This window comes from Vicugna pacos, chromosome 4 (genome assembly GCF_048564905.1).
Source record: "Vicugna pacos chromosome 4, VicPac4, whole genome shotgun sequence".
Classification (NCBI taxonomy): Eukaryota; Metazoa; Chordata; class Mammalia; order Artiodactyla; family Camelidae; genus Vicugna; species Vicugna pacos.
The window spans coordinates 8,104,123-8,129,961 of NC_132990.1; the positions used below are offsets into that span (position 1 = coordinate 8,104,123).

The 25,839-nt window shown below is 41.8% G+C and overlaps 1 protein-coding gene across 2 annotated transcripts in view; it reads left to right on the forward strand.

Annotated features, from left to right (window-relative positions):
• Positions 1–6,356: 6,356 nt before the first annotated feature.
• Positions 6,357–25,839, forward strand: part of FRMD3 (FERM domain containing 3) — a 256,004-nt gene continuing 236,521 nt past the window's right edge. Inside the window, exon 1 of one of the 2 annotated variants that reach the window (XM_006209258.3) lies at positions 6,357–6,699. In XM_006209258.3, coding sequence (XP_006209320.2) covers positions 6,553–6,699 — 147 coding nt within the window. In that variant the 5' untranslated portion in view covers positions 6,357–6,552. The remainder of the gene's footprint in view (positions 6,700–25,839) is intronic. The other variant, XM_006209259.2, reaches the window with a different exon arrangement.

A 25,839-nucleotide genomic window follows, 5' to 3' on the forward strand; every position in this document is an offset into this window, starting at 1 on the left:
ACAAGGAGACTCAAGTTATGAAAATCAGAAATGAAAGTGACCAGTTGTACAAACAAAAAGTATAGGAGAGTACTATGAACAATTGTACTCCAAAAACATTGGATAATCTAGATGAAATGGACAGATTGGCTTAGATTTCTCTCTCTCTCTCTCTCTCTCTCTCTCTCTCTCAAACACACACATCAGAAAATACTCTAAAAATAGTAAGGAGGTTGAATCAGTTATCAAAAATCTCCTGACAAAAAGCCTGAATCTGATGGCTTCTCTGATGAATTCTACCAAGCATTTAAAGAAGGACTAATACCAGTCCTTCTTAAACTTTTCCAAAAGTTGAAGAGGAAGGAACACTTCCTAACTCATTCTACCACCATTATTCTGATTTGTACAGTGAAAACTACAAAATATGCTAAATCAATTAAAGAAGACATAAATTAATGGAAACACATCCCATTTGTTAGCATTCTGCTTTGTTGCTTCTGGATTTGATGTTTGACTCCATAATTATAAAAAATATTTCTAATGTGATACGCCACACCAATAAAATAAAGAACAAAAATCGTATGATCGTCTCAATAGATGCAGAAAAGCTTTTGATAAAATTCAACATCCATTTATGATTAAAAAAAAACTCTCCAGAAAGTGGGCATGGAGGGAACATACCCTAACGTAAAAAAGGCCATATGTGACAAGGCCATAGTTAACATCATACTAAGTGGTGAAAAGCTGAAAGCATTCCCTCTAAGATCAGGAACAAGACAAGGATGCCCAGTCTCACCACTTTAAACAACATACTTTTGGAAGTCCTGGTCACAGCAATCAGAAAAGAAAAAGAAAGAAAAGGAACCCAAATTGGAAAAGAAGAACTAAAACAGTCACTGCAGATGACATGACACTGTACATAGAAAATCCTAAAGGTGCCACCAAAAAGCTACTAGAGCTCATCAGTGAATTTGGTCAAGTTGCAGGATACAAAATTAATATACAGAAATCTGTTGTATTTCTATACACTAATAACAAACTATCAGAAAGGGAAATTAAGGAAGCAATCCCATTTACAATTACATCATAAAGAATAAAATACCTAGGAATAAACCTACCTAAGGAGACAAAGGATCTGTGCTCCAAAAACTAGAAGATACTGATGAAAGAAATTAAAGACAACACAAGCAGATGGAGAGATATACCATGTGTGTGGATTGGAAGAATTAATATCGTTAAAGTGAACATACTACCCAAGGTGATCTGCAGATTCAGTGGAATCCCTATCAAAATACCAAAGGCATTTTTCACAGAATTAGAACAAATAATTCTAAAATTTGTATAGAAACACAGAAGACTCTGAATAGCCAAAACAATCTTGAGAAAGAACAGAGATGGAGGAATCATGCTCTCTGACCTCAGACTATACTAAAAGCTCCAGTAATCAAAACATTGTCATGCTGGCACAACAGACACATAGTTCAATGGAACAGAATAGAGAGCCCAGAAATAAACACATGCATTAATGGTCAACTAATCCAAGACAAAAGAGACGAGAATATACAATTAAAAAAGACAGTCTCTTCAATAAATGGTGCTGGGGAAACTGGACAGCTACCTGTGAAAGAATGAAATTAGAGTATTCTCTACCATCATATACAAAAATAAACTAAATGGATTAAAGACCTAGGTGGAACACTCTTTGATACAAATTGTAGCTTTTTTTTTTAATTTCTCTCCTAAAGCAAAGGAAATAAAAGGCAAATATAAACAAATGGGACCTAATTAAACTTAGAAGCTTTTGCACAGAAAAGGAAACCATTGACAAAATGAAAAGACAACCTACTGAATGGGAGAAAATATTTGCATATGATATGATCAATAAGGGGTTAATATTCAAAATATATAGATAGCTCACACAGCTGAACATCAGAAAAATAACCTGATTTTAAAAATGGACAGAAGAACTGAAAAGACATTTTTCCAAAGAGGAAATGCAGATGCCCAACAGGCACATGAAAAGATGCTTGATATCATTAATCATCAGAAAAATGCAAATTAAAACCACAATGAGATATCAGCTCACACCTGTCGGAATGGCTATCATCAAAAAGAACACAAATAACAGAAGTTGCTGAGGATATGCAGAAAAAGGAACCCTTGTACACTGTTGGTGGGTATGTAAATTGGTGCAGCTACTGTGGAAAACGGTATGTAGAGTTCTCAAAAAACTGGAACTAGAACTACCATATGACCCAGTAATCTACTCCTGGATGTATATCTGAAAAAAATGAAAACACTAATTCAAAAAGATAAATGCAATGCAATGTTCACAGCAGCATTTATTCACAGTTGCCAAGATATGGAAGCAACCTAAGTGTCCATCAACAGATGAATGGATAAAGAAGATATGGTATATATACAGTGGAATACTACTGAGCCATAAAAATGAAATTTCATCATTTGCAATGACATGGATGGATTTGGAGGGTATTATGCTAAGTGAAATAAATCAAAGAAAGACAAATACTGTATGATATCACTTATATGTGGACTATAAAAATACGACAAACTAGTGAATATAACAAAAAAGCAGATTCACAGATATAGAGGACAAACTAGTGGTTACCAGTGGGGAGAAGGAGGGGGAATGGACAAGATAGGGTAGGAGATGAAGAGGTCCAACTATTATGTGTAAAATAAGCTACAAGGTTATATTGTACAACACAGGCCACTATTTTATAATAACTCTAAATGGAGCATTACCTTCTAAAACTGAATCACTATGTTGTAAACCTGAAGCTTATATACTATTGTACATCAACTATACCTCAATTAATAAATTGTTAAGAGGGTAGATTTTATGTTATGTGTATTTTACAACAAGAAGTTAAATGGAGGGGAAGGGTATAGCTCAAGTGGTAAAGCACATGCTTAGCATACACAAGGTCCTGGGTTCAATCCCCGGTACTTCCTCTAAAAGTAAATAAATAAGTAAACCTAATTACCTCCCCCCCTAAAAAAATAAATAAATAAAAGTGCAATACATTAAAAAAAGAAGTTAAATAAATAACATAAAAAATTCAAAGAAGTGGAGTGCATAGTAAACAAAATGGAATAACTGAAATTTATTTTTCACTTAAAGAATAAAAATTCCGAAAATACACAAAACATAAATATTACTACCCCGTATAGCACAAAATATATTAAAAATGAGCCTCCTGAAATTGTAAGAGTACATTTAATGATTAGGATTCATTATATTTCTTTTTTCTTTAAGAAATACAAAGAAATTCCAGCAATACCCTGAATTTGGCTAACCGAAAATTTCAGAAGCAAATAAAAAATAAAAAGCAAGAAGCAAGACAAGGAAGAATTAATAAAAATCAGTATTTTAGTAGCAAATAATATCAACAGTGAAAAACCAAACTTATTTTTATGTTAGTAGAAAAATTGTGAAAATTAATTTTGCAAGAAAACTAAATATTTTATATTTATCTGAAAGGCAAAGCATCTCACGGACCAAAACCAAATTATGATGAATTATGATCATCTAACAGGCAGTCAAAGGCAAAGGCAGGTGTCAATTTATTTGGATAGTAGAAAGTCACTGGAAATTGCACTTTAAGTCAACAAATTTAGGTTTACACACATACTTTTCAATTTAAATAAGCAAAACCTTGCAATTCTTTTTCTTCCTGGGGTTGACTTTGTAGTTGGTTTTCCCAGTGTGCTAGGATCTAATATAAGCATTAAGAATGCGAGTAGTCAGAAGTGGTAGGTGTGGCAGAGGGGTGGCAAGGAGATAGGCTTTCGTTTCCAAGGTAGTGCCTCAGGTGAGGTCAGAATAATCTTTAAACAAGGCAAACAAGTCTTCTGTACGGGAAAAGGCTTTGCTTCAGCTGTCAAGAGGGACTTGGAAGCTCCAATTACCCATTTATGGTCCTATTTCTATTCCCAGATTCCCACTCTTCCCTGATGATAACTCTCTCTTACGCATGAAATCTAGTGAGGTTGATCATTCAACTGACTTTGTAATTTGGCAACTTGTAGACAGAATTTTGAGTTTGATTTTTAGCCTTGTGGCTCAATTAAAAAATTTCTTTTAGCTCTTGTCATAGAAAGAATATAGCTTTTTAAAAGTCGTGAGCTGAGAATTTAGGACTCTGAGTGTGTCATTGCTTTTCCTCAAATGGTCCCGGTTTTAAGCTCATCTCTTGAGTTCATTTTTTGAATTCCTCTTGCTCTTCATGTTATTTTTTGACCACGGCCACTTGGTTTCTCAAAGCCTTGTCTTCAGTGGGTACTTTGCTTCTGGTGACCATATACGGTATTAGCTATTTTTCCACGTATTCCAAGGGCTTCCAGAGCCCACATTATTGTTGAATCTCAGCCTCCCAAACCAGGCAGGTAGCCAATCTCAGATTCTCATTTCCTCAAAATGCTGTTGCTTGCAATCCCGTTTTGGGTGATCTTCATTCTGTCCTTTTTCCTACTGTCCTTATTCTGCTTCCTTGAAATTTGAGATAACACTTTTGAGGTATTGAGCATGACTCTTTTGGAGCTATAATAAAGAAGGAGAAGTATGTCGTCTTTAAAGAAAAGCTTGGGTTATGTTGAAAGGTGACTTTTCTTTGATCTCTAGGCAATCTTAGATCTGCTCTTCAGGGTGGGAGAGATGATTCAACCCCAGCTGCAGTTTTCGTGCTGGAGTGGGACAGTCTCAGTACTGCATCTCATATGCATATGGAGCTTTACAGAGGACACACTGTCACCTGCCCTCCACTGGCCTTGTCATCCCAGCGTCTCAGCCACCTGTGAGATGGGCGGAACAAACACAGATGTGCTCGCCTTTGAAGTTGAGAAAAGAAAGGAGGAGACTTTCCCAGGATCCCCAGGGTTGGCCAGTAGTGGGGCTAAGAATCTGGTCCACATCTTCCCAGACCCTCCACACTGACCTCCCTTTCAGGCCCTGCCCTAACATTCATCAGCCCAGAACAAGGGTACACATGGAGACCCACAGACTGTGATCTAAATAATTTACCAGCAGTAATCAAGCTATCAACTGTTAAATAAAATACACTCCATCCTGCTATCTTGACAGTTGCGGGTTTCCAGAATCAAATGCTGAGACTGAATTTAGCAACACGGGAGGAAGCAGGAGCAGGCGGAGGGAGGAAACCGACTGCCACGCAGGCCCCAACCCCACGGGGAGTCCTGGCGCATACATGGCCCATCAGAGTGTATCTGCTGGATGACATGGCTTGGCCATCCCTCCCCACCTCAACGACAGGATGAGGGACCTCTGTGCAGCTGCAGCAAGAGCTGGAAGTTGGACAGTAAGTCCCTCCTCTAACAAATACTCTTAATAAGCATGCTTAGCTCAGTGAAAGGCAGCAGGACGACAGCCCCTCTTCTTCCCGCTCCTGGACGTCCTGGTCTCCACATCCAACCTCCATCCACCTGCCTCCACGGCCGCCCCTTGGGCCTGTGGGCGCATCACACAGGGCTCGAGCCACTCTGGGGAAGACAAAGGGGCAGGAGACCCCCATCTCCAACATACTGGAGGCGGAATACCAGGGTCACCAGTACCCAGAGATCCTAAAACGGGAAGGCGCACACCTCCATTCTTGGGCAACGGGGGAGTAAAAGGAAGACCCCCAAGGGGCGGTGGTGGAGGGGCAGGGTAGGAACCCTCTTGCTCAGGTCTAAGGTACTGCTACCAAAGATCATACTGAGATGTCCGGAGACAAAAATGAGAAATTGCTTAAGGAAGGTTCTGAATCTCTTAGAGAAGGAGATTGACTCCCAGTTAATATTAAATAAAGGCTTACAAAAATCCCCGTGAGCACCAGGAATTGTTACTATGAGCCTTATTTTTGCTGTAGCCGGGCCAGGGCCTCAAGTCACTCTCGGGGTTCGCCCTTGGTCCAATAATCCTCTCCCGCGGTGGAATCCTCCCTGCGGGTGTAGGTCAGGATCGGCCACCCCCTCCCGCGGCCAGGTCCCTGGAGCCGAGCCGAGCCGAGCTGGGCGCTGTCGGGCTCGTGGGGGAGCCGGGGCAGGGACGAGCGCGACCAGGAGCCAGAGCTCTAGCGGCCGGAGAGGGAGGAGGCTGCCGGGCCCAGCCTGACGCAGAGGCGGCGGCGGTGGAGCAGGCCACTGGCCACCAGCGCCAGCCTTCCCTGCGCCGCCTTCTGCCGCGGCTCCTCGCGCGTGGGAGTGAGTGCGTCGCGAGCCAGCCGGGGGTCACGGGCTCTGGGCATCCTCTGCAAGCCAGCTCCGGGAGAGGGAGGCGCAGGAGCGCGCGCGAGGGGCGGAGGCAGGGAAAGGAGCGGGCGAGGCGGAGGCGAGGCAGCGGAGGGAGGGAGGGAGGGGAGCGGAGGGAGGGAGGGACCCGCCTGCCGCGCCCCGGCCGCTCGGCATGTGTGGCCGCAGGCGCCCGTCGCCGCTGCTGTTCCGGGGCTGAGCCGCGCCCGGGTGTCCAGGTCCGTGCGTGTGCGAGTGTCTGTCCGCGCGGGCGAGCGCCGCGCCGGCCTCGAGCCTCCCGCTCGCTTCCCCGGGCCGTGGTGCATGTTCGCCTCTTGCCACTGTGTGCCGAGAGGCAGGAGGACCATGAAAATGATCCACTTTCGGAGCTCCAGCATCAAATCGCTCAGCCAGGAGATGAAATGCACGATCAGGCTGCTGGACGACTCGGAGATCTCCTGCCACATCCAGGTGCTGGCGGTGCGGGGCTAGGGAGACCGGGTCCGCGCTGAGCGCAGAGATGGGGGGCCTCTGCTGGTGGGCGTGCGCGGGCAGGGGCGAGGAACCCACCCGGGAGCCTGCTAGAAAGCCAGGTTTCGCTTCCTCCGCCCTCTGAAGCTGCGAGCCCAGCCCAGGGATGGGGGCACTGTCCCCCGCAAGCACCAGGCGCGCTAATTTATCTGCTCCCGGGCCCCTTCCTCTAGCTTGCACCCTGAGCGCACGTCTCGCTGCGCCTAGGCTCGGGGCGCGGGGCAGCTGCCTGCTGGAGGACTCTAACCCCACTGTTCCCTACCCCGTCGAGAAATAGGAGCTCCAAGAGCCGAGAGGGGTACCTGCATGTCGCCCACTCTTCCTTCCTCCCTTCCTCCACGTGGAGAAGTCATGCACCAGTCTGGGTTCACTCATTTCTTTTTCTGGCGCCCAGGCTCCGAAGGTTCCCTGAGACCCAGGGGCCAGCTCCCGCTCCCTGCCTCCCCTCTACTGGTGGCCTTTACTTCTCAGCGTGGGGCGGCGGCGAAGTTTCCCAGGAGTAGAAGAGGCCAGGCAGCCCGGGGCTCCAGCCTTAAAAGATGGGGCGTGTGCTGCGCGGAGCTGGAGCTACCTCAAAAAGAAATCGTATGAAATCTGAGTGTTTCAGAGTTAGGAAAAGGGCTGTGAGGCCAGCAGGCAGGGAACTCTGCAGGATCTGGGTCCCGGGAAAGAGCGCCCTTTAGAAAATTGGTCGACATTTGCTCTCATCCAAAGTTGGAGAAGGCCAGAGTTGTTTGGGCGAAGGCAGCTTTGCTGGGAGCCCCATCCTCGGCTAGTAAGTGCCTCTGGGCTTTCAGGAGATCTAGTGTAAGCTGTAATGGGGTGTGTGTGTGTGTGTGTGTGTGTGTGTGTGTGTGTACATTCCAGTGCGTGTATATGTAGGCAGAAGTGTGCCTTAACCATTACCCATTTGGGGTGTGCAATCTGGAAAGGTCGTGTCAGGGTTCAGCACTATTAGCTTCTGACTTTTAAATCTATTACTTATCTCTGGGATTTCCTCTTCTCACCTACCCCGAGTCTTGAAATTCCAGGACTGAGCTGTTTTTAAAAATACTGGGCACCCTACCCAGTTCTTGTGAGAGAAGAATGGGGGCAGCGTCTCCCAGCAATGGGAATCTGCCTCTGCCCTGTGTGTTAACCAAGAATGAATGAATGAATGGTCTTTCCATTTTTTTTTTCCTATGAGAGTTTGTGACATGGTGACAGTGGCAACTAATTTGTAAGCGACAGCTGGGTAAGTTTCAAGTCAGGAGTGTGGTGCCCTGTGACCTCCCAGGAAAGTAGGCTCTCACTGACTTTTCTGGAGGATCTTGAGTTTCATTATGAGCTGAACACTGCTGCTAAACTTAATAATAAAAGGATTAGCAGGATAGGCAGTTTTTCTGCTGCCACAGTGTTGCACAGAAGCATTTGGCATGTACTGTCTTGTGATCCAGAGAGTAGTTTGTGCACTTTGCTTTAAGTCCTAAAATAGGTGTGCGAGAACTTTAACTCATGTTGAATGTGTAGATAAAGAAGGGGCTGGCAGCAGGGGGCGGGGCTGTTTAGTTCTCCTGAGCTCTCTTAGCTTTCTGTCTTCCCTATCCTGTCCCAATCAGAGTTGACACTACGGTTTTTTCCCTTCTGGGGAGGAAGCCTTCCTTAGAATAGATAAATATTCTCCAAAGGACATGCATTTGTTGTCTGGTGTTCTGGGAAACAATAAATTGTAGCCAGTCTAATAACAATTTGGAACGTTAGAGTTTGCACGGGCCAATTGATGCCAAAGAGGTTAAGATGGTATGTTCCAAAATGTTGATTTTTGGCATTGCTTTAAAAAAATCAAATCTTTTATTTGGAGTCACATCTGCCCCACATAATGATTATCATTTAACCAATTAAAATGAATTAAAAGGTTTTATTTGGATGATTTTGGACCTTAGACCTTCCTAGAGTATTTCAAACCCGGGAATTGAAATTACACGTCTGAGTAGAAGGTCACAAAAAACTTTCCATTTGTTTAGGGTGAGAACAAAATGATTTTTTTTTTAAAGATCCTTTTGGAGTCACCAGGATATGCCCTGGGGAATCCATCTGTCTTTCCTTCCTTGCTTGCCTTTTTCCTCCATGCCAGGGACTCACAAAGTTAAAGGAGTGTCACACAGACCCTCCGTCCCTTAATAACCTGCACAAAATGCGTGTTATGGATTTTTTTTTTGCGAAATAATAGCATTAAAATATTTTTTCCAAATTATATAATTTTGGTGGTTATTGACAAAGAAAACTTTCGAACAAACAACCTTATGGCTCAGTGTCAAAAGCCTGATAGCCAGCTCCAGTAGGCGATGCCAAGAGTCACCTGCTCTGTCTCTTCAGAGGGTCTAGCATGCTGTCCTGTCCTGTCATTTGCAAGTGAATGTTTAGGTAGAATGGTAGAGAAATTCCAAATGGGTGGGGAGCCAAAGGAGAGTCTAGGGCACCAGACAGAGGCCCGGGGAAGGGGAAGAGTTGCTGAATGTTCCCTGCTGGGCTTTTCTAGCTGAGTCAACCCTTGAAGTCTGGAGACAGTAGAACGACATGGCTTAGCTCTAACTTCTTTCATTCAGTCTTGCTGCTTTAAGGAGAAGGGAGTTCTCGCCATCTTCCCCATTCTGTCCATGTTTTCAGATGCTGGCATGGTATTCACAGATCCTTTTAATGAACTTGCCATTTTTAATACTGACTTTATTGACTAAAATATAAACTTTCCACATTATTTATTATTAGCAAATCCTGGTAAACATGGCTGATATCACTGTAATTGGCTGGGAACTTGTATTTGTATTTGAATAGAAATCCAAGCATTGTGCTTAGCACATAGTAGGCACTTAACAATTATTTATAGATGTCTATTGAATAATTTCTAGACTGTTAAATTTATGAGAGTAGGAACTTTATTTTGTGGTCCTTACTGTTCATCAGAGTTTTCATTACCTTGAGTAGAACCTGGCATATAGTTGTGTCAATGAACACTTGTTGAATGAATGAATGCCACCGGCCCAATATTTAACGTAGGTCATTGCCTGTCAGCATGAGGGTAGCATGACAACACTGGATTGGGAATCAGGACATACGTGGTTTTGTTATGTAACCAACCAGTTGTGTGACATTAAGTGAGTCATTTGACATTTGGAATCAATGTTTCTTCTTTTGTAAAGTAAGAGAGTTGCATTAGAATTGATGGCTATAGTTTAATTATTACCTAGACCAATTACATTTGAATGAAACACTGCTGTTGACAGAGTGGTTGTATTCACGTGATCTCACGTGATTTTCATTACTATTCTGCGTTACCTCCATTGTTATTTTGTTATTAAATGTTAAAATATTTAGAGAGATTAGGCAACTTGGGTCACCTGGCAAGTAAGTGGATTAGAACCTATCTCATTTGACTCAAAGTCCAGACCTCTTTCTTCTCTGAAGCTGCCACTTGAGACTTGAGAGTTAGGATGCTTTAGGCTGCAAATCAGAGAGTGGCCAAGTTCAAGTGGCTTCAATAATAAGGACACTTATTATCTTACCTAATGAGAAGTCCAGAGGTAGGGCAGCTTCAGAGTTGTTCAGCAGCCCTGCATGGACCCAGGTGCTTTCCATCTTTCTACTCTGCCATCCTCAACACGTCACCCATGTCGCTTATGGCCATCATGATTACAGGGTGACTGCAGTAGTTCTGAATGTTGGTCCAGCACCACCACACCCACCATATTAGAGGTGGTATTTCCTCCTGCATTTCTTTTTATCTCGGAGGAACACCTTTCTTGGAGGCCCCCATCTGTCTTCCCATCAGATCTCATTGGCCAGGATTGGATCATACACCCATGCCCTAGCTACAAAGAGTCTAGGAATGTGTAAACTTGGTATTTGCATTCTTCACTCCCTATAATGGGAGGTGGGCTTTGACATCATAGAGGCATTGGAGAGGGGTGTGTGTGTGTGTGTGTGTGTGTGTAGTGGACGGTGGGAAACTGCTATTGGTTAAGGAAGCAGTAGTGTCTTTCAGAATAGGTCAAATTGAGTTACAATTATTGTTATAATAAAACGGTCAGGAAAGTTTAATAAGATGTTCGCTAAGCCCTGGCATATTTTAGGCAATCTCTGTGTGATCAAATTCTGTAACAAGAAAAGTTATAGCATAATCCTTTGTAGTTTGTGCTGTTAGATATCGGTTCCATTCCTACTGAGCTGGTAGATTCTGGGCAGCTACGAGCCATCTTGTACAGAGCAGGCATGTCTGCTCTTGTTGAAGTGGCAGTGTGACCAAGTGGTTGAGAGCTTACATTCTGGAGTGCGACTTGCTTGGGTTTGAACCCTGGTTCTACCATTGATTAGCCAGGTGATTTTGAGTAAGACTCTACCTCTTTGGGTCTCAGTTTCCTCATCTGTAAAGTGGGGATAATAATGGCACAGACCTCATGGGCTTGTTATAACAATTAAATGTGAAATATATGCCAAGTGCTTAGTACCTGGCCCATAGGAAGAGTTGATAAAATATTGATTGTTGTCTTACTATTATGTGAAGATATATTAAATTTAATCCTAAGTAGTGGAAAGCTTTAGCTTATAACCTAATGTCTTTAAACTCAAACTCCATCACTTCCTGATTGTGGAAGACCTTAAGCGAGTCACTGGGCCTCCTGTTTTTATCTGCAAAATGGGCATGATAATTCCTCAACTGCTAACTTCTTTTGGATTGTTGAGATGATGTCTGTAAAGGCATGTTGTAAATGTTAAAACATCACCCAAGTGTAGAATACTTTTCTCATTAATTTAGTTGATTAAAGAAGGGACAGTAGTTTACTGCAACAGGAATTGCTCACGTACAAACATACATATGTGCTGTGTATCAGGCCCCAAAACAATCCTGCTGGTGAAATCTGAGCAAGGTCTAGCTGACAGCCACACCCTTTCTGCTAGTAAGTACGATCCAACACTTTTCTCTATCAAACTTATCTGGAATGCCATTCAGAGTACAGTGACAAGCAGACACAAAAGGAACAGAAGAGAGGGACAGTTTGTTAAATACTGTGGTCTAACTCTGACGTGTTTAGGCCTAGATTACATGGGCCAGCTCTTTGTATTAAGTATATTCTGACAAAAAAGTAATGTTATTTCAATGGTCTGCTAAGATCTTATCTCTTGATGTCCTCAGAGCAAAGACAGAGTGTATTGACTGTGCGGAGAATGCAATACTGTTAGCTCCACGTCATTTGGACAGTTTATCAGCCAAGTGCTTTTAACTACATCTAACAAATTCTAGTCGAAACTGGCTTTAACATTAAGGACGTTTACTGGATCATGTATCCAGAAGTCCCGAGTTAAGTGAGGACCTAATTCAAGGACTATCCTGGGAGGCTTTGTCCTCAGACCTGATAATGAATTGGTTATGGTAATTCCAGTTCTCACATTTCCATGAAACACCCTCCAGAGGAAGAGAGAAACCATTTCCAACTCAGCATTCCAAGCCAACGTCCTGCAATCATTCTGATCAGACTTCCTAGGTCACACGCCCACACTGCATGAGTGACTGTAATCAGTGGAAGGGAATGGGTGACCAGAACCTAACATTGGGTCTCTGAGTGGAATCGACTTCCTTCCAGCTGGTGGTCTGCATGGGGGAGAGGTCAATACCTGGAAATCAAGGCTCTCTTCTGCAGGAGGAAGGGGGGAAGGGGAGAGGTTGCTAGGAAGATTACCCACAATACCCACACTAGATGCTTTGTCTGGGTCAGTGGTTCTCAGTGTGTTCTGGGGACTGCCAGAAGTCCCTGAGATCCTTTCAGAGGCTCTGTATACAAGGTTCAAATCATTTTCATAAAGGTACTAAGATGTTATTTGCCTCTTCTGAATAAGACAGTTTTATTGAGATATACCTCACATGCCACAAAATTCACCCACTTAGTGTACAATTTAAGATACTCACAGAACTGTGCAACCGTCACCGCATTAAATTTTGAAACATTTCCATCATGCACAGAAGAAACCTTGTGCCCTTTAGTAGCCATACTCCCGCTTCCTCCAAATCTCTCAGCCCTCGGTAACCATTCGTCTACTTTGTCTCTATACATTTGCCTATTGTGGACATTTTATAAAAATGAAATCATATAATATGTGATCTTTTCTGTCTAGCTTCTTTCACATAGCATAATGTTTTTAAGGTTCCTCCATGTTTTTCCTATTTCTATTGTATGGATAAATCACGTTTTATCAGTTCATCAGTTGATGAAAATTTAGTTCCCCCCCCCCACTTTTTGGCTATTACGAAGGATGTTGCAGTGAACATTCCTGTAAAATTTGCAATTTCTCTTGGGTGTCTATCTGGGAGTGAAATTACTGGGTCATATAGTAATTCTATGTTTAATCTTTTGAACTGAACAATTTGCCAAACTGTCTTCTCAAGCAGCTGCACCATTTTGCCTTCCCACCAGTAATGTACAATGGATTCAACTTCTCTACATCCTTGTCAACACTTGTTATTGTCTATTTGATTATAACCATTTTAGTAGGTGTGAAGCGATATATTATTGTAGTTTTGATTTGCATTTCTTTGATAACTAATGATGTTGAACATCATTTCATGTACTTGTTGGCCATTTGGGTATCTTTTTTGGAGAACTGTCTATTTGGATCTTTTGCCCATTTCAAAGTTGGATTGTCTTTTTATTATTGAATTCTGGGGGTTCTTTATACATTCTGGATACAAATCCCTCATTTAATATATGACTTGCAATTTTTCTTCCATTTTGTGGATGTGGGCTGTCCTTTTACTGATGGTGTTAAAATTTTAAAAATTTTGATGAAATCTAATTTATTTATTTTTTTCTATTGTTCCTTGTGATTTTGGTGCCACAGCTAACTATTGTGTAAACAAGGTCCTGAGACCTATACCTATGTTTTCTTCAAACAATTTTATAGTTTTAGCTCTTACATTTAGGTCTTTTATTAGTTATTTTATTGATGTAATTCACATACTGTAAAATTCACCATTTTAAAGTGTAAGATTTAGTAGATTTACTGTATTCACAAGGTTGTACAGCTATCACCACTACCTAATTCCAGAACATTTTTATCATCCTTTCAAATAAAACTGTGCCCATTAATAGCCACTCCACATCTGATCCATTTTGAGTTAATTTTCATGTATGGTGTGAGGTAAGGGTCCAACTTTATTCTTTTGCATGTGGCTATCCAGTTGTTCCAGCGTCATTTGTTGAAAAAATGATTTTTCTATTTGTCACCCTTGTTGAGATGTTGTTTGCCTTTTCCACTTTCATTTTCTCACAAGTATACAGTGGAGTTTTCCAGAGACTGCATGATATGTGATATTGCAATGCACTGAATACAGAAACAGATGTGGGAATCCAGCTGTCTTCTATTGAGCCAGGCATTAAAGATATTTGCAAAATGTAAAATGGTTCTACTTTTCTCACTGAGATAGTTTTTTACTTTGTAAAATAAAGTTATCTTTCATAAAATATGTTATTTATGTTCATGTACAATGGGTTTATTATTTTAAAATGAATCAATAATTGAATATTTTAAAAAATTATCGGCAAACACTGAGATATACAACCCAAGTAAACAAGAGTTCTGTAGATCCTCAGTTGTGTAAAGAAATTTTGAGGCAACAAGCTTAAGAATTTTCGGGTTTTGGTAACTGTCAACATACTGAATTTCATGAAAAATTTTAAAGAACCCTAAATAAAACAACATAGAACTCCCATACATCTTGAACCTCCAAGATTTCAAGTTGTAAGTACTTGAAATGATGTCAATTAAATAAAAAAACACCCAAAGTGTACATGGCAAATGTGTACATGTCTATTTGGAATTCTTAGTATTAACCATATACCCGTGTGTGCGCGCACACGCGCGTGTGCATGCATACGTGGGTATCACAGTGTTTGTGCAAAACAACAAGGCCAGGCTCTACTCTCAACAGCATTTCCCAATTGCACTTGGTATCCAGCTGAACCTTGATTTTTTTTTTCAACTCTAAGAGTTAAATAACGCCTTGTCTTACTTTGAGGCCCCTCTTTTGATTATGGAAAATATACAGAGACAATGCATTCAGTGTTTAAAATGTAAACTGCTTGAATCGGGCCCGTCAGTCATCAAATTCTTAAGTTGTTACTTCTTTTTCTGAGGAGGCCTTTTGGGAACTCTTAAAAACATGGCAGGAATGGAAATATCAGACCTTGTTCCCTTGGGAATCTACTGTGAGCCTCACTGGCGAGAGTGGAGGCAGTGGGTCTGAGCCCCCCACATCCCCCCCCAGCTCCCGCTTGGCGTGGGGGAGGAGTCACGTTGCCCCTCCTGTGAAGTAGCCGAGAGCCAGAATTGGAGTCCAGAGGTGGGAAAAAGGGGGATTATGAGCAGGAGCCATTAGGGCAGGTTTTGCAACTGAGGTTTGAACTTAATTCAGGATAAAAAGAGGTTCAGCTCTTGGGTCAATGCTTCTCAGTCTCTGATATTCGTGTGGATCTTCTGTGCTGCTGTTAACATGCATATTCTGACTCAGGAGGTCCTGAGGAGGGCCCCAAAATTCTGCTTTTCTCACAGGCTTCCAGAAGGTGCTGCCGGGCCGCTGATCTGTGCATCACACCTGGAATTGTAAGCTGTTTGTGGAATTTGTCTGTTTCATAATGATACTCTTAATTTCCTTGAGTGTGGGGACTTTTTGGCCCTCATCTTCCTTGATAATACCTCACCTGGCACATTTCCTTCAGTAGATGCTCAGTGAATGTTTGCGTGGATGAATGAATAAAGAAATCCATCCAGGTGTGTCTATTATGAGGGACTGAAGTGCTGATGAGACAGTGAGGCTAGGGCTGAAATGATTCCTTTGGACTCCGTTCACCAGCCAGATCAAGAGAAGGAGGGGTTTATTACTTGTAGCAAGTAAGGAGAACACTTGCTTTCCCAAAGCAGTGTCTCCAAGAGATTGTTTTTCAAACAAGGTTTCATATGATGGCCAATCTGGTGATCTGTGAGAGCACACAGGGGCCCAGGGTTAATGAGAGAATTCTTGTCCCTCTGGGCCACACTTCCCACTCTTCCTCTCCTGCATCCTGGACTCTTGGTGGCCTTGTGGAGGAACTCTGGCAACTTCTGGGCACAAACAAATCACTGTGTATAAGTCAGCAGTGCTTGGAAGTTCCCAGAGGCATAGGGGACCCAGCTGTTTGCACTTGCAGAAGTGACCTCGAGGGACAGTGACCCCAGAGGACAGTGGAAAATGCATTTGAGGTGTAACATAAGCTCTGGAGCTGTTTGTTGTGGTGACTTTCCCTGAAGGTGCAGGAGGGAAATGAGGGGATCACTTTGCAAAAAATGAAGCTCATTCTAAAAGGAAAGAACATTTGTATAGATCAAGCAATTGTATTTTCCAAAAATGAATTAGTAAAGTTTTTTTGAAATACATCAATCTTATTCAGTAAACATTAAAAAATTTCTTGTATATGCCAAGCACATAGCTGAGAACTAGAGATAAAAAGAAAATAAAATCAGACATCAAGAGACCCACCATCATTTGGAGGAAGAGAGACAAGATCGTGATTCAAGGACAGAATAACAGATGTAGGGACAGGTCTCTGTGGGTGGAGGACCAAGAGGAGGCGTCTGTATCAGACCCGGGCATCAGTAAGTATCTCTGGTATCGATGCAACTTGATTAATAATTAAAGGACAAGTGGAAGTCAATTCTTTGAAAAAGGGAAAAACGCATTCCAAACAAGGTGGGCTCTTGCTTGGTGTAAAACTGTGGACGTGAAACAGCATGATTGGTTATGGAAATGAGGAAAGGGAGAATTTGGGATTAGGTGGCTGGTTTCAGCGACAGGGGTAATGGTGATGCCAGTCCAGTACTGGACACAAATTTCGGGGGCCCAGTGGAAAATGAAAATGTGGGGCCCCTGGTCCAAAAATTATTAAGAATTTCAAGATCACAACAGCAGACCATTAAACCAAGTGTGGGGTCCTAAGCTGGCTGAAGCTGGCTCTGAGAAGATAGAATAAAGGAGAAGCAGGTTAGGGGAGGAGATGATGGGTTTGGACATGTTGATTCTGTGGTCCCTGTAGTGGAGATATCTGAGGGGAGGATTCCTAATGGGAAATTGGAAATAAAGAATAAAAGTCATCAGTGAGGTCTGGGATGGAGACACAGGTAAGGGAGTATTTAGTAATCATGCAAGTAGTGGTAGAAACCACATGGTATGAATGAAACCATCATGATAGGGCTTCCTTTTCTCGCCTATCTTTCTGCCTGGGGCATCCTTGTAAATCAAACCAGTGGAGTTTGAGCTCTGGAGTTCTTTCCAAGAGTACTTGATCATTTTTACTTTGTTTGGCAACTCCCACCTCCATTTTCACTCCATTTTCTTCTGCAAATAGGGCAGTCAAGTCAGTGTTCTTGGTGGAAAAGCATTTTCCCTTTCTTAATCCTCATTTCTTAGCTTGACCTAACAAATGAAAAGTCTCCTCTCAGCTGCAAGGCTCTGATTTACAAAGCATAGGATTTTCACTCTAGAGAAGCTGTCCTTTGAGATGTTGTCATGAACATTAAATAGATAATATATTTAAAAATTCTATCAATGCGGTACAAAGTTGAAGTAAACATTATGTGAAGAGCAGTTTTTCAAGTTATGCTGCAATAATTGATCCTTTACTTTGTATTTATTTATGTCTCAGACATCTCCTATGGCAAATTTTGTTTTCTATTTAGTTTTCAGGGGATTATTGTGGATATTAATTAAAATAAATTCAAGTCCTATAAAATTACTCAAAGAAATAATTTAATATTAGCAACATAATGACCTGGATCTTAGATGTACAACAGAGCTTTGTCTGGATATATCTATTATGCTAAGACTTAAAATATGATTATTCTGTAGCAGGGAAAGCAATTAGCATATTAACAGATTAAGGTTTGGTTTATTACTTTCTTACCTCAGAAGCATAATTTGCTGCTTTAAGGCACTAGGCCTTGATGGTGAATGTTAGCCTGGAAAGAACTGACTGAATCAGGGTCTTCATACACAAACTATGAAAATTCAAACGCATTGTCATTTAATGGATTGATTAAGCAGTCTCAAAAAAATCAGCAGTTGACTTATGGTATAGCACAGGGAACTTAAATTCAATTTCTTATAATAACGTACAGTGGAAAAGAATCTGAAAAAAAATATACATATGTATAGCATGACTGAATCACTTTGCTGTACTCCTGAAACTAACATTGTAAATCAGCTACACTTCAATAAAAAATAAAATTTAAAAAAAAATCAATAACTAATTAGCCTTATTAATTGAAGAGAGGACAAAGGCCTAATCAATAAGTTGGCTGATAATTCTTCCTTGATGTAACTAGCTGATGTTAGTTTTTGGCTGGTCTATACACACATTACTGCCTGTTGTTCTGAAAATAATGTTAGTCCTTGTGATCTGTAGGTGTTGTCTATAGTGTTAATGGTGGTGGGAATTTATTGGTTCTTTGTTTAGCATCATCCTTTCTCTCTGCTCATATGCCTCTTAATATCCTTGAGTAGTATGTTCATAATGTGTATTAGCTAGTTGATTAAATTGAGAACCAGGGATGCTATGTGATTTGCCTTAAGTTGCCTACCTATAGCAAAATCAGGATGGGGTATGGTGTCTTGGGTTATAGACTTGCTCCTCCTACAGTAAATACTGCCACTGTTTTGTTTTTGAATCTTCCTTGGTAGTCTAAATGATATAATTCTTTTTCACTGACAACGCTTACTAGCACAAGGGAAAAAAATCTCACACTGACCACATTTCTGGGTAAAGATATTGTACTGATGTCTTAGAACTGTTATCTAAGGATACAGTTTTAGTTCTTCTGTACTTTCTTCTAGTCAACATGTAGGTCAATAAAATAAGCCATGTGAAAATAAAAATTGCTATTAATTTATCAGATATTTATGAATGTTTTGGCATCTAACATTACTAGAAAATTGAAAGATATCCTCCCTTTCCCTTACATGTTTGTCATGGTGCATACATTGCGTATAGTTCAAAATTTCAAAGTAACTTTCAAGAAATTAACAAAGAAAAAAAGAAGAAAGTTGACATTATAGAATTTTCAATTGATCCTCTGTGGTTATTTACCTTGTTGTTTTGAGATTGGCTCTGGAAGTCAAATTCTTAACAATCCTGGACCATGGTACTTAGAAGACCTCCAGAAAAATATGAAAATAAGGTTTTGGTTTTTGTTTTTGTTTTGGTTAGGCACTAGCTACATCCTTGTCAGGCTCTCTTTGTTTTGAAGGCTGAGGTAGAAGAGTAATAATAAAATCTCTGGAGTCAGGGGTGGAAAAAACACTTCATGCCACCTGGAGCCTTGTCAAGGATAACTTCACCTCCTGTGTTCCCAAACCTCAAGGGAGATGTATTTCTGCTGAAGGACCATGGCGGGGGGTGGGGGTGGGGGGAAGCACCTTGAATGACACCTTTTGTCTCCACGTTTGGAGACGTCGTTTCTCCACCAGGTGTAGATGGCACCTTCTTGGTTCAGTGCTGATTAAAAGAGAAAAAAGGAGGAAAAGTTGTACAGTAATTCAAGGGCAGCTGTGAAGTCTGAGTTTGCAGCGCCAGCAGCCATGTGGTAATTTGAGAATAGCAAATTAGAAGAACAAAGCAGATTTTAATCTAATGCCACAGAGAGGAAGGTGGTTTAAGTTTATCTCCAAATTGTACCTCCATTAGAGAAAGGGAGACTTTTATTGCTCTAATCTAATATTTATTGTTAAAGATTTCTTTCCCCTAGTCTTTCTTTAGTACACTCACTGGGTGGGAAATACCAGCCTTTTCCCGTCAATGTACTGAGCAGTTGTTAAATATGAAATACTTTCTTGATGTTACTGAGAATGGAGAGAGAGAACATGCCACTGACTTTGAGATTCAAGATCTTTACCCTTTAGGAGGAGATTTTATTCTGAAGGCAAGATTTAAGATTGAGACTGTTCCCTGCCATTCTTTCCATACACCCATCCATCTATCCACCCATCCATCATTCATCTGTCAACTCATCCACCCACCTGTCCATTCATTCATCCAACAGACAGTGACCGAGCACCTCTGCTAAGGACTGGTCTGAATATCAGAGATAAAAAGATAAGTAAGAAAATGGTCCTTTCCAGTCTAGTAGAGAAGACAGACACATGAGCAGCTTCAAGGTGGTACTACTGCAATAGAAGAGCACTAGGACATAATTGGAGCATGTGGAGGAGTCATGGTACGGCTTAGGGGAAGGTGTAACCCTCCTATAATCTCTTGTTACTCTGTTCCTAAGTCACTGCTCCTTAGAAGGATATTCTTTGAAATGGACCACTGATACTTTCTCATTCCCATTTAAGTGTGAATAAAAGCATCTTTAAGAACTTTTCTCTTCTTCTTGCAAATATCTCAGCCAAAATTGTACCTTGCTATAAAATATGATTTCAAGAGAAGTCACACACACCCCTTCCTTGCTTCCTACCAGATTTTCACCCTCAAAGTGTCTCAAATATGGAAATTCTGCAGCAGCCACTGGGGCTCCTAATCCAACCTGGAAATGACAGGGAAGATTTCCTGAAGGAGATGATGTCTCAGATGAGTTTTAAAGAAAAAGTAGGCATTGTTTGGCCCCTAAATTGGGGGAGGGTGTTGAGAAGGGGTATAGTGAGGAAAAGAAGGACCTTTGGCAGAGGGTTTAGCATAGGCAAAGGCATGGTGTCTGCGAGGAATTAAAAGAAAGGCATTGATTTTCTGTGTCGACAGAGAGGTCCATAACCTGCAGTGGGGTGTTGGCAATTATCTACTCAGACTGTGCAGACAATGGAGTGGACAGCTGGAGTCTAGAAAACAATATTGGCTGCTGTTTACTAGGGAATAATTAGGACAACCCCACTGAGGCATGGTCTGTATGGTTCAATGACCTGAAGAATTGTTTTGCAGGGTCAGCTTGGCTGCACTTACAGGGCAAGAGGTAAGATGCATTGGGTGTTTTATCTCAGTCTTTGAATGCTTTAGTGTGTTTTGAAAAGTACCACCCTGAGGAGCACTGGAGTTTTCAAGATTTTAGTTAAGGTTTTAAACTTTTATATGCTGTCGGGGTGGCTGTGGTTCCATGACCTGTGTCCTTCAGGAAATTGACAGACTTTTCCAATGTGACTCATCTCTTTAACCGGTTAGGGTAGCCCTAAGCCCAGCCAGAGAGGGCCTGATGGAAGTAGTGGTGGGGGCTTCCGGAAATAACTGTTGATCAGAGGTGAGAAGAATTGAAAAAGGTCATCTCTGAACTTTAGATCAGCACTATCTAATAGAGCCTTTGTGATGATGGAGCTGTTCTGTATCTGTGCTGTCCAGTTTGGTAACCACTAGCCTCATGTGGCTGTTGAGCACTTAAAATGTGACAAGTGTCAATGAGGAACTGAATTGTCAATGTTATTTTAAATTTAGTTCATTACAATCTAAATTTAAATAGCTACATGTGCCAGAGGCTATCATACTGGGTAGCACAGGGTCAGCCTCTTAATAGTGGTTAAATCTGGAAGGAGAGAGGAACTGAGAGTCAGGGTGGGGAGCAGCACAGGAAAACGTTCCTGCTTTTCTCTGCATACATTTGTATCACTTGAACTTTGGGTAAGCACGTGTTACTGTTGTAATTTTAAAAATAGAAGACATTTTGGAGAAGAAACATGTGCCTTTATCCTCAGAGAGGACTTAGAAAGTTGGAAAAGATTTTAGATTTTGAGTCCAATGCCTTCATCTTTCTCAGGGAGCATCTGAAGTCCAGACAAGAGAAGGGACTCACTTAGCCTGATGAGTGACAGAGAGGACTGGGACCCAGGCAACAACACTTCCATTTTCATAGTTCTTTCAACTTCATGATAAGGCACTGTTTATGTGAGCTTGGTTAACGTTGCTGTAGTTTTCTTTTGTACCTAGAAATAAGTGACATCCTGTGATTAAAGTTCAAATTCAACTGTCCATTGCTGGTATGTAGGAAGGAAATTGATTTTGTATATTAACCTTGTATCCTGCAGCCTTTGCTATAACCACTTATTAGTGCAGGAGTTTTGTTTTTTTTTTCCGATTCTTTCAGATTTCCTACATAAATGATCATGTCATCTGCAAACAAAGACAGTTCTATTCCTTCCTTCCCAACCTGTGTACTTTTATTTCCTTTTCTTGCCTTATTGCATTAGCAAGAACTTCCAATACGATGTTGAAAAAGAATGGTGAGAGGGGGGCATCCTTACCTTGATCTTAGTGGGAAAACTTTGAGTTTCTCACCACTGAGTATGATATGAGCTGTAGGGGTTTTTTTGTAAATATTTTTTATTAAGTTGAGAAAGTTCCCCTCTAGTTTACTGAGAGTTTTCAGCATGAATGGGTACTGGATTTGGTCAAATGCTCTTTTTGCATTTATTGGTATGATCATGTGATTTTTCATTTTTAGTTTGTTGTGATGGATTACATGAATTGACTTTTGAATGTTGATCCTGCCTTGCATACCTGGGATGAATCTCATTTGAGTCATCTAGTGATTTAGACAAAAGAAATTAAAATTTGTAATCATTAATAAATAGCACCTCTCAAATCAGTTATTTTCCTCCATCATTTATTTTGGAAACAGTATCTTTTCTCTTTATAATTACTATGGAGCAGTAGTAAAAGTTCATACAATCCAAAAGGTTTTTCAATGAAAAATAAAAGTTTCTCTTACCCTAGATCCCAGATGTATTCCTCAGAGGTCATCACTCTCCACAGTTTTTTGTTTGTTTGTTTGTTTTTATTTGTTTTTTTTTGGTGCATCTTCCCAGAATTTTCTGTTTCCTTTCAGAAAACACTAATGATCTTCTTTTATTAGGGACTAATAACTCTACTGGATTGTAGTTTGTATAGGCCAAGTGACATGGAAAATCGTTTTATAGGGCTGGCTTGGCTAACACTTCTAGAACTAGAGATAAGATACATTGGGTTTTTGTCTCAGGCTCTGAATCCTCCTAGAAGTTTTGGAGTCCACTTTAGGCTTCTCTCAGCTCCTTTATTCTCTGTGGGGGCTTGTAGTTGTGCTGGATGATTCAGAGTCACATCCTGGTTTTGGGGGAGTGTCCTCACTCCTTCTTCTGTCGTGTCATTTAATTTTCCTCCTTTGCAGCATGACTGGAATCAGTGAAGAACCCCTCCGTGCTCTTCCCCTCTTTTCTCTGCTCACCTCGTTGTCTTGCAGACTTAAGATGTCTTCAGAGAGGACCTTTCCTCCTAAGGTCCCTGTTTAAAATTCCACTCCCTCAGTGATGTGTGGAAAATAGTCAGAGATGCTGAAAGACATTTGGCACGTGAGATTCCTTCCAGGGCATAGTGACTTGCTTAGATCCCAGAGGACCCCAGACAGGGAGGGGGAAGACGAAAGGGCAATGGGCTTTCAGGGTGTAGGAGAACAGAAAGGGAAGTCCCGGATGTTTGCTCAGGTAGCGTGTGAGGGTGCCTTGCAGCCGGGGTATTGGGTGCATCTGCAACCATGTTAGTCCCCGTGCGTATTTTTGCAAGAGGGCTTAGAAAGATTTTTCAATCACAGTTTATCAGCCAGGAAGCATTTACTAAACCGACAGAATTTTAATGGGCCATCACATACACTCTCTGACTCTTCCCTCTGAAATGACACTCCCAATCACATGGCTCCTTGTCACTTTTCTCATGGCACTTATGGCTGTTTATTAACTTGTTCAGTCCTTTTGGTGCCTGTTTGCTGTGTGTCTTCCTCACTAGACTGGCAGCTCCGTGAGGGCAGGGATGCTGCTGCATCTGGTGTCCAGAACATCCCCAGTGCTTGGGACACTGTAGGCGCTCAGTGCAAATATTGGTTAGCTGAAAGAATACAGAAGGGATACACTTTACCAAATAATTGTGACAGTAGCCACGGTGATCACTACTATTTGTGGACCATGTACCCACTCCTATGCTAAGCACCCTTCATCTCATTTAATCCTCAGAAGCAGCCCTATGAAGTGGGAGTTAATATCCCTATTTTATAGGTGAGGGAAATGGGCCAAGAGATGGATCCTGTCCCAGACACACAGCCAGTAAGCAGTGGGCTCAGATTTGAACCTTGGTCTGTCCAAGACCACAAAGTTCAGGGAATTAAGGTGTGATCCCTAGAGATGTCAGCTGTGAGCAGCCCCTTCAGAAAGGGGCCGAACCGAAGGAGCAGGTTTCCGCCCTCCAGGTGAGTGACGGCTGGTGGCGGACCAGGCAGCAGCTCGGGAATTTATACGGAGACGCTCATACGGCCGCACTGCGGGGTGGGTTTATCCCTGATGCGAGTTCCTGGTAGATATTTTGAGCAGTTGTGAATTATTTAGATGCTGAGGCAGAATCGCTTCCTGGCATTGAACTCTAACTGAAAATTGTGCATGAAATTAAAGCCAAGAGATTTGGCAGTTATTTGTTTATTTTGGGCTTAATGAACGGGGAGGAAAGGACAAACCTTCAGTCCCCAGACTTGCGTTTCGCCTTCTTTCTTGGTTCTCCTTCCTGGCTCTCCCAGTGGCCCCGCTGTGCTGTGTGAGTCTTTATTTTTATTGTATCATATTTTGTGAAATACCTGAGAGCCATTTTCACTGTTCTGGATGTGCAGAGATCCACTCTCCTACCGGGAGAGCTTAAGCAGAGAGAAATAAGAGACCTAATGCGCCCCCTTGTCGTGGCAAACTCCCTCCTTCTCTGGGCCTCCCCTGGCCTCACTGCCTCCCCTCCTCCTGGGCTGCTGTGCTATTCGCGGAGCACCTGAACTATTGTGAATTTATACAGCACGTTCTATGTTGGAAAACGCCTCATATTCAGTTATCAGTCATTTCCTAAGTAAGTCACTAAGTAAGAAAGGAGGAGAACCCAGAAGAATCCAGGCCCACCCCCAGGTGTATCCTAGTGAGTTAACCTGGCAAGGGAAAAACTTGTAGGAGGGACCAAGTGCATCTTTTTTTTTTTTTTAATTTTTTTGGGTTTTTTTGTGGGGGAGAAGTAATTAGGTTTGTTTGTTTGTTTATTTAATGGAGGTACTGGGGATATCTTTTTTTTAAAAGTGTTATTGGAATATAATACTATAACATAAAACTATATCGTAATATAATACTATAATACATAGCATACGATGCACCCATTTAAAGCATATAACCCAGTGGTTCTGAGTATATTCACAGGTTGTGCAACCATCTCCACAGTCAACTCTAGAGCATTCCACCCCCCTTGAAAGGAAGGCCAGATCACTCAGTGCTCACCTCCCCCAACCCTTGCGTTCCCCCGGCCTTAGGCAACCACTCATCTACTTTTTATGTCTATAGATTTGCCTATTCTGGACAATTCATATACATGGACTCATAAGATATATAGTCATTGTGACTGACATCTTTCAATTAACATAATGTTTCCTGGGTCCATTCTTGTTGTATCAGTACTTCATTCATACTTGTATCAGGATGTGATCAGTACTTCATTTCTTTCTGTTGCTAAATAATACTGTGTATTTGTTTAACCATTCATTGGTTGATGGATTTTGAGTTGTGTCCCCTTTTTGGTTATTATGAATAATGCTGCTATTGTTAGTGAACCAAACTTGGGTCTGCTTGCCCGTGCGCAGTAAAGCCAATCTATTGGCACTGGGTTGTGGTGAAGGAAAGTACAGTGTTTACTGCCGGGCACCAAGCAAGGAGTCCAGGCAGCTAGTGCCTAAAAGATCTGACCTCCCCTAAGGCTTTCAGGGAAAGGTTTTTAAAGCCAGGATGAGGGAGGGGGGTTGTGGGGTGTGTGATCAGCTCATGGACATTCTTCTGATTGGTTGGTGGTGAGGTCATCGCGTGCCAACACTATCAACCTTCTGGTTCCCATCAGTCTGGAGTCTGCATGATTGTGGGCAGCACACAGTTAACGTCCTCCGCCTGGTGGGGCTTTCAGTATCTGCAAAACAGCTCAAAGGCCAGGGCTCAGAATATTATCTACAGCCCTTGAGGAGGAGCTAAATGTCCTTGACTTTGTTTAATAGCTAAACTATTAGTATTTTGTC